Here is a 10,092-nt window from a genome sequence, read left to right on the forward strand (position 1 = left end):
CATTATTGATTATACAGACAACTAAACTAGCAGCAGAAGGGGAAAAGTACAGAAAACGTACATTGCCTTTTGTTTTCATACAGCATGTGTAGCTTTTTGTATTAGGGATTAATTTAAAGGGATACTGTCATGGGAAAAAAATTTTTTTCCAAAATGAATCCGTTAATAGTGCTGCTCCAACAGAATTCTGCACTAAAATCCATTTCTCAAAAGAGCAAACAGATTTTTTTATATTCAATTTTGAAATCTGACATGGGGCTAGACATTTTGTCAGTTTCCCAGCTGCCCCAAGTCATGTGACTTGTGCTCTGATAAACTTCAATCACTCTTTACTGCTGTACTACAAGTTGGAGTGATATCAACCCCCTCCCATTTTCCCCCCAGCAGCCAAACAAAAGAACAATGGGAAGGTAACCAGATAACAGCTCCCTAACACAAGATAACAGCTGCCTGGTAGATCTAAGAACAACACTCAATAGTAAAAACCAATGTCCCACTGAGATACATTCAGTTGCATTGAGGAAAAACAGCAGCCTGCCAGAAAGCATTTCTCTCCTAAAGTGCAGGCACAAGTCACATGACTGGGGACAGCTGGGAAATTGACAAAATGTGTGTATTTTAATGAAATGGATTAACACCACCAATGTATTTAAACACCTGCCTGTCCAATAGCTCTTTCCTAAAGCAGGGGTAGCAAGGGCTACACCTCTGAGAAAGATTTCCACTAAACATTGCTCCTGTAGCCTGAGTGAGAGGTAATGTGATACCAAAAGCAGTGCCACCTGTTTGTCCAACATTTCATTCCAAAAGGGAAGATATTGGTTTGACCCTCTGCTCTTTTGGGAAGGCTTTCCATTAGATGTGAGAACATTATTGGTGGGATTTGCTAACATGCCAAAGTAAGAGGTTGACCACTGGTGATGGGAAATTTTGGCTGACTTGCACAAACATTCCAAATTATACCACAGGTGTTCAACTGGGTTGAGGTCAAGACTCTGCTCAGACCAATTAAAGGGATTCTGTCATGATTTTTATGGTGTCGTTTTTATTTTTGAATTTTAATGGGAAGGGGTACAAGGGGATAGACAAAACAACACAAAACATGTCACAGTTCACATGTACAGCTATGCAACACATCCTGCAGCATAATATCAATACATAGTGCAATCGGTATCCATTTCGATCCATGCTATGGGCACATTAGAGCCTAAAGATCGCCAGCCCTAGGGGTTAAGGACCCTGTACCAGGGAATAGGAAGGAGTCATGTCTTGTTGGAGTCTAGACCCTACTCTGGGATTTCCACCAGGTGTATATTCAGCCATGGGCCCCATATTTTTTCGAATTTGCCCGGGCAGCCCCAAGCCACATACGTAAGTTTGATTGAGGGCAACACTTTTTTACTAGGCTGACCCAAACCTTCAGAAGTGTGGCTTCTCTACCCATCCATCCCATTATCACCACCTTTTTGGCATAGAACACTAGTGTTCTCATGAGCGACCGAGTCCTGCTTAGGGAGAGTAAATCCTCCACTAGCCCCAGTAGGCAGACCTCCGGGGAGCAGACCTGAGGTAGGTTCAAATTGTCTGCTAAATATTTTACGACCTTCTCCCAGAATCTATGCACTAGGGGACAGTTCCATGCTAGGTGTAGAAAGGACGCCCCAGTTTCCCCACATCGTGGGCACATACCTCCAACCTGCCCTCCCATCCTCTGGATTTTCACCGGTGTGACATACTTGATGGGCAAATCTAAATTGGATTAGTCTATCCCGTAGTGCAATCAAATCATTATACAGCGAGTCAGTGGCGTCTACCCATTGCTCCTCACTAAGAGCTGGCAAAGATTGCTGCCATCTTCTTCGTGATTTGGACTTTTTTTTTATCACTAGCCCGGAGTACATCCCTAGTCTCTCTATCTCTGACAGCCGTTTGCAGGGACCCTCTAGGGTCAGCCAAGAAGAGCAGTAGGTCATCGGCATATAGCGCCAGTTTGTCCTCTAGCAAGCCATATTTTAATCCTGCAATCCTTGGGTTTTGCCACAGGGAGAGGGCTAGGGGTTCTATGGCCAATGCAAATAGTAGAGGGGATAGAGTACACCCCTGCCTCGTCCCCCTGGCTAGAGGAAAAAGCGCATTGACCTTAATACACGCTAGTAGTTTTAAATATAGCAACTGAACCCAGCACAATACTCGCCTCATAAAAGGAGGGAGGAAGTGTTGCCTGTTCAATAGCATATTCAAAAGTTTTGGATTAGGAGGTTACCTTGTAAATTATACCAGGCTATCGAGAACCAATCAATGCCAGGGGTTTTGTTCGAGGGTAGGGCTGAGACTGCCGTTGCTACCTCAAGAGCAGTTATGGGTTGCTCAAGATAATTTACCCCTAGTGAGTCTAGGAAACTGTATCGGCTCTAATGCCTGGGCCAGTTGATCCTGGGAGTATGTGGCCCTAGATTTATAAAGCTCCTTGTAAAAGTCAGCAAATGTTTCAAGTATCCCCTGCGGGGTAGAGATCAAAGTACCCTTAGCATCTCTAATTCTAGGTATCAGAGTTTGGGAGTCTCTAGCTTTGGCCAGTCTCGCCAAGAGTTTCCCAGCCTTATCCCCCTGGTCGAATATCCTTTGATCTGTATATAGTAACCGTTTCCTGGTTAATTGTATTTGACCTAACTCAAGGGACCTTTGGGCCTGACGCAGGATCTGAAGGTTAGCTTCCATGGGCTCCTGGATGTGTGCCTCCTCAGCTTCTTTGAATACTATTTCTGCCTCACTTACTTCCACCTTTGCTAGCTGTCTAGCTGTGGCAATCTCCCCAATTAAAACTCCTCGGGCCACCACCTTAGAGGTTTCCCATAAAATATCTGGAGTAGTAGTGCCTTGATTCGTATCCCAGTATATCACATATGCTTCTTGTGAGCAAAATTACACTGTTTACACTGCAAATACTTTAATCTAACGTGTAAAATTTAATTCCTAACACAACAGGTGTATTTTTTTATTGTAATATTGGTGTGTAGGCATCCTGGTCATGTGCTTTCAGAAAGAGTCAGCACAGGATGGAACTGCTTTCAAGCAGTTTCTCCTACTCAATGTAACTGAAAGTGTTGCAGTGGGACATGGATTTTCACTATTTAATGTTGTTCTTACATCTACCAGGGAGCTATTATCTGGTTACCTTCCCATTGTTCTGCTGATGGGCTGGGGAGAACTTGCAGTGCAGCAGTAAAGAGTGAATGCAGTTTATCAGAGCACAAGTCACATGACTGGGGACACCTGGGAAACGGACAATATGTCTAGCTCCAACTCAGATTTCAAAAATAAACTAAAAAAATTCTGTTTGCTCTTTTAAAAAACAGATCAGTGCAGAAGTCTGCTAGAGCAGTACTATTAACTGATGCATTAAAAAAAAAAAAAAATGACAATTTTCCTTTATGACTTCCAGTCTAATGTTTGCAAACTAATTCTGTACCGACCTTACTTAGGGCATCCTGCTGAATATGAAAAGAACCTTTTCCAAATTGTTACCATAAAGTAGGTAATGCAGAATGCTCAAGAATACCATTGTATGATGTAGTGGCACCTGTGTTGGCAATGATGAGTATGTCTGAAATAGCCAATTCCAATAATTGGAAGGGGCGTCCACATACTTTTGGCCATATAGTGTTGCGGCCTACCTTCAGCAGAACCCTTGAAATACCAGTATTAATGCCTAACTCTATGCACTGGCACTTATATGCAGCAAAACTTGACTACCCATGTTTTATAAATGCAATGCAATTTAACACGTAAACTAGGGATGCACAGAATCCACTATTTTGGATTCGGCCGAACCCCCGAATCCTTCACCAAGGATTCGGCTGAATACCGAATATTTATATATGCAAATATATATATATGCAAATTAGGGGTGGGATGGGGAAATATAAAATTTTACTTCCTTGTTTTGTGACAAAAAGTCACCCAATTTCCCCTTCCCTCAGATTCGGTTTGGCCAGGCAGAAGGATTCGGCCAAATCCGAATCCTGCTGAAAAAGGCAGAATTCTGGCCAAATCCTGGATTCGGTGCATCCCTAACGTAAACACATTGCAATGCTAAAATGAAAACAAATGTTTTTAGCATTATGCAATGTAACTCTTTTGGAAGCATGGGAATTACACAGATGTTTCTGTGATAGATGAGTGATTCAGAACTAACCTTAATTGCCTCACGTATTTCATTTGCATCGAAAAGAGTTGGAGATTTCATCATTGCCAGGATTGCCTTCTCGAAATTTCCAGAGAGCTCGGATTTTAAATCCTTTATTAAATCCTATAAATTTATAATGAAAAATAGAGAAACACTTTGAATCAGCAAACCTTAGGCCTATTTATTATGCTGTGTAAAACTAAATTTGTCGAAAAAACTGTATAAAATGCTGTAAAAAAATAAATGCCAAATGTATCTAGGTGTGTTTCATTTTATGCCGTGCGAATGCCATATTTGCGACCCATTATTTTACACTGCTTCAGATTGTGACATGATTGATTGTGGTTATAAATCATAAAATTAAGCTATGCTAAGCTAATTATTTAATACCAATTATGTGGAGGCCTTCACTGGGGGAGATATTGATTTCTATCTGTATGGAATTTAGCACATTTTTCACCCCAAAATTACTTTCTGGGGTGACAAACTTTAATGACCCGCAACTGATGATAATACTAAGGTGCCAATCTGGGAATGTCACTACTAGAGATGGTGAACATAGCTCTCTAAAATGTGCATCCTGAAGTGAGCATGAATAGTTTGCTCACAGTTTATAGATTCCTAAATTTGATAAGTCAGGGATTGCTCTTCCCTAAAAGAATCTCTGTCTAGTACAATTTTATATAACATTACAATTTAACAATACACTATAGGTATATGTTTTACTCTAAAACAATTAATTATAACCATTATTACTACGGTATGGGACCTGTTATCCAGAATGCTCGGGACCTGGGGTTTTCCGGATACGGATCTTTCCGTAATTTGGGTCTTCACGCCTTAAGTGTACTAGAAATTAATTTAAACATTAAATAAACCCAATAGACTGGTTTTGCTTCCAATAAGGATTAATTATATCTTAGTTGGGATCAAGTACAAGGTACTGTTTTATTATTACAGAGTACAAGGAAATCATTTTTAAAAATTTGGATTATTTGGATAAAATGGAGTCTATGGGAGACGGCCATTCCGTAATTCGGAGCTTTCTGGATATCGGGTTTTCCGGATAAGGGATCCTATACCTGTAGTATAAATGTTTGGCTTTCGTGAGTGAAAAGGGAAAAACTTTTATTCACTTGGCTTCAACAAAGATGAAGTAGTATCTCTGAGATATATAATGAAAGTGACAGTAATTTAAAGAAAGTTACAGATCCACTCTTGTGCAAATTACAGATGTTAATAAATGCATATATATGAATATAAATTAAATAAGCAGCACTGAGTCCATCCCAATTAGGAATTTGCTTGTGACCCTGTAAACACTTACCTTTCCATAGGCAGTTTTGAAAGAGAGGCTGATCTGTTGCCTTTGTTTGTTAGAACGATTCCCCAGGCACTCAATAATGGCCTGCTCATCAGTTCCTGATGAGTAAAGATGCATAACGGTAAAAAAACTAGTTTATTTATTCACAAACCTACATATATTTGATAGGGAACCATGATAATACAAATGAAGAATGGGACAAAGAGATACAATGGTGTTTAAACATTTTGGGACAGATTAAATTCTGTGAGGAAAAAGGTTTATCACAAGAAAAGTCATGGACGAGATTCAATTTGAGAAGCAATTCAATTCAGGAAAAGTTATCTCACTGTTTATCATGTGAAAACTCTATTGAAATCTATGGGGAAAAAATGGAATTGAATTTGGAGAAAGGTGTTTTCTCCTCAAATTGAAACTTTGTGAGTTTTCACTGAATTGAATCTGGTCCTATGTATTTGATACCACTAACTGCATGTTACTGAAACAAATCTATTTCTAAAGAAATGTATGAAAAAATTGGAGCAAATTGCATTTCAAATTTCATTCCTTTGTCAAAAATTCTAATTTAGTTAATTGATGAATTATATTAATTCTAATGACATCTTACCAAAGCCTTTCATGGCCTTCCTAAGCACCTCAGCATCTCTCAGTGCATCAAAGTTTGGAGCATCTGTGATGGTTCCTCGTTTCACCTGAAACAATGAGATACTTAGGGGCAGATACTTCGAAATTGGACCATCAAATTGAAATACTTTGACTTCGAATATTGAAGTCGAAGTTTTTTTCATCGAGTTTGGGTATCCTGCGGTCGAAGTAAAATCGTTTGTTCGATTTGAAGGATTTCAGCGATCGATCGAATGATTTTACTTCGACTTAAAAAAACTTAGAAAAATGCTCTAGAAGGTCCCCATAGGCTAACATAGAACTTCCTCAAGTTTCATTTGGCGAAGTATTGAAGTCGAAGTTTTTTTTAAAGAGTACTTTGATTATTGAATGGTCGAATATTCGAACGATTTTACTTCGAATCGAATTCGAAGTCGTAGTATCATATACGATGGTCAAAGTATCCAAAAAATTAATTCAAACATTTTTACTTCGAAAATTCCCTCGAATTCACTTCGACTCTTGATAAATCTGCCCCTTAAAGTAAAGTATGAAAGTGAGACAGGAAAATGATTGACTCCTGACCTCAAGCAACCAATTAGGCTTCAATTGCAGATGAAGTGGGTTTATATTTACAGACATAGCCAGTTCCCGAAAAACATATTGAATGAACTATAAGTCCAAGAAAATGTGCGCACTCCATCAAATTTAAATCTTTATTACAAAATGTAACAATCACATTGACGTTTCGGTTCTGGTCTTGAACCTTTCTCAAAATCTTCACCGTTAGAAAAACAATTAATTACACAATATAAAGCGTAGTTTGCTCCACCTCTTCCCACATCACTTCCCCTGGGTCCCAAGCTGAACATGCTGCCATAGCAACCTACAAGCTTGGGACCCAGGGAAGTAAGCATGCGGCAATATAACACACACAATAAAACCAAATGGTCTCACAATAGATAAGACTCTGTCTCAATAATAAAAGTTAGTATCAAATGTTAAATATTAAAAGTTACACAACATTGCTAACCGTGTTGCAAGCCCAGTTCACAAAATACACCAAAACTAGCGAATATCCAAAAAGCAATTGAAAGAGCAATATTCATTAAGTCCACACGGGCACGTAATCTAGTAAATTACGTGAGTAGTAATACAGGTGATATGATGTTGTATCTGCATGCGTTTTCCCGTCTGTGGATGTGCAAACGTGGTGCCAGGAGACATATCTGCACGATGTGAAAGTTGGACATTAAAGACAACCCATTTTTTTAGGGGGCATCCACGAGGCGCCAGACACTTCACCCTTATAACTTCTGATAGGATCATTAACCACCAATAAATCACGCAAGTTTTGCCCCCTTCGAAAACCCAGTATTGGCGGATCAGGACATACTTTCCTCAATGTCTCATGAGTCTGTATGATCTTCCAATTAGTTTTCAATGCATATTTTAACGGAGTAGCATAATTGGTATAACAGGTCGAAAAAATTAACCCCGAGGTTCCTTCCATAATCTTTCGTTGTTGTCGGAATGTGTTCCTAGCCTTATATAAAGCATTGTCCAAAGTCTGTATATCATACCCCCTTATAATAAATCTCACTTTCATTTCCATAAGTTGTTGTTCACATACAACCTGATCTGAGTTGTTTCTTAAGACACACAAAACTGTGATAGCTAGAGTGAACGTCTCAAAGCCGGTGCATGACAGCTACTGGCATGTAATCAATTATTACGGTTAGTTGATTTCCTGTATTAAGAATACGCAATTTTATCATTAACTTTAAGTTTGAGATCAAGGAATTCAATCTCACTATCACATTTTGCTGTGAATTTAACACCTTCTGAGGCTCCATTGATATAATTAACCATGCCGTCAAACTCAGCTCTTGTTCCTTTCCACAGAAGATGTCATCGATGAACCGCCTGTACAGTAAAAAAATTTCTTGATAATGGGGTATAATATTATCAATTTCAAACTGGTACATAAATAGATTTGCGTATGAGGGTGCCATTGGCGCCCCCATCGATGTACCCTCTATTTGCTGATAAAAAGTAGTTTCAAAACGATAATTTAACTGTAAGCATAATTCCATCAATGATATTACAAACTGTACAGGTGGGCCACGATACATCTTGCTCTGAATCAGTGATTTTTCCACTGCTTTTAGCCCCTCTACATGTGGTATGCTGGTATACAAGCTTACCACATCAACCGTAGCCAATAATATAGGTTCTTCCGTTGGTAACATAACCTGTCCAATGTGTCTCAGGAAATCCGGAGTGTCTCTCAAATATGTCGCAGTAGACTGCACAACAGGTTGCAATAGTTGGTCAATGTATATCCCCAAGGGGTGTAATAATCCATCCCTGGCAGACACAATAGGCAGACACAATAGGGAAAAGGTGGGGCAAATTACGCTTTATATTATGTAATTAAATGGTTTTCTAATGGTGAACATTTTGAGAAAGGTTCAAGACCAGAACCGAAACGTCAGTGTGATCGTTAAATTTTGTAATCAAGATTTCAATTTTGATGGAGTGCGCACATTTTCTTTGATGTCCATTTTGAACTGCGAATATTATACTTTGACCGTGCACCCACCATTGTCCAGTGTATGAGTGCAGGTACCTTCGGAATCTTTGAAAGATTGATTGATTATGGAGTGCTGTCTACGATGGAGATGTTTGTAAAAGTTTACGGACTGGCACACAGCATTTGGACTACTCTTTTGGTTGTGCAATCCTAATACAGTTGGATTATATATATATATATATATATATATAGTCCAAATTCTGGTGCACACAAAACAAGCGCAACTGCCTAGGTGCTGGTTATAATAAATCAATAATAGAGCAAACAAACCACACTCACAGGACTTTCTGAAGGTGCAAAATCAAAAATGATGTTTATTTCAACGTTTCGGCTATTCACTTAAGCCGTCATCAGGAAGTGAAAATCACACAAACAAACACTCCATTTAAATGCCCCACTTGGCGCCAAAAGCTACTATATGACGTCATAGGTAGGTGTGTACAGCCCTTTAATCCCTTATAGAGTGTGTATCCCCACCACATCGCTTCAAACATAATGTGCATATAAATTACTGTGACCTAGTGACAACCAGGGTCTATTAATCCGTAGCCCCAATGTGTAATAGGTGCGCTAAAACCGACACCACATACCATGATGTATACCCCACATCTGTGCTCATCTCTTTGCCACATGTGTGGCCAGTGCGTGAAAAAGACATCAGACCCACCGGAGGATATGCTTCGCTCATTCACCTCTCTATCGCCATCAGCTGTTGCTTCCGCCATCACATCAACTGCCGGTCATGCCGGTTCCGCTTCCTACTGCGCCCGTTCTTGCTCGATCGGTACGTATCTCCGTATCTATACGGAGCCTTCCCGTGTCAGCTGTGAACCTAGCTCCTCCTATCGCTCAGTGCTGCTAGCCAATGGGGAGCCCCACACCGCTTACAGCCGGTGACACACCTCCTCTGGCTGCAGCATCTCTCCAACAGGAAAACAGATGTGTCACGCTGCTGTTCGCAGCAGCTCTTTGTCTCCTCTCTTCACGCTTCTCTGGTATCCACCCTAGACGCATAGGCCACCAATTGGCACCCAAGTGTCTAGAGTGTAGGACCACTAATACGTGTAGGGGTATAGCGACCTTCCGGCATACTTTGAGGGAGCTAGGAGGGAGCTCGGGGGCAATCAACCTACAGCAATGTGGGTTAGCAGTGTGCTGTACACCTATGCCAAGCTGTACAGCGGTACCTGGATGTCTCATGGCAGACATGGGCAGCATGATGCGAAGCACAGTGTTTGGCCGGCCTTCCTACACACCCCACATATCCTCCTCTGTGGACCTGAAGAATATGAAAGAAAATTTAAAGCTGGACACTCTAGTACCAAAAGGATTGAATGAAACACTCCCCATGGCCCAGTTTTATTGAGGCACATCGAGCTTAAT

The 10,092-nt window shown here is 40.3% G+C and overlaps 1 protein-coding gene across 2 annotated transcripts in view; it reads right to left on the reverse strand.

The window, feature by feature from the left end:
* anxa11.S (annexin A11 S homeolog) overlaps positions 1–10,092 on the reverse strand; it is a 43,946-nt gene that overhangs the window by 14,058 nt on the left and 19,796 nt on the right. For both annotated transcript variants that reach the window (NM_001094375.1, XM_041570532.1), the window contains 3 exon segments: positions 4,196–4,309; positions 5,514–5,608; positions 6,118–6,202. In NM_001094375.1, coding sequence (NP_001087844.1) covers positions 4,196–4,309; positions 5,514–5,608; positions 6,118–6,202 — 294 coding nt within the window.

The sequence above is a fragment of the Xenopus laevis genome, chromosome 7S, assembly GCF_017654675.1.
Source record: "Xenopus laevis strain J_2021 chromosome 7S, Xenopus_laevis_v10.1, whole genome shotgun sequence".
Classification (NCBI taxonomy): Eukaryota; Metazoa; Chordata; class Amphibia; order Anura; family Pipidae; genus Xenopus; species Xenopus laevis.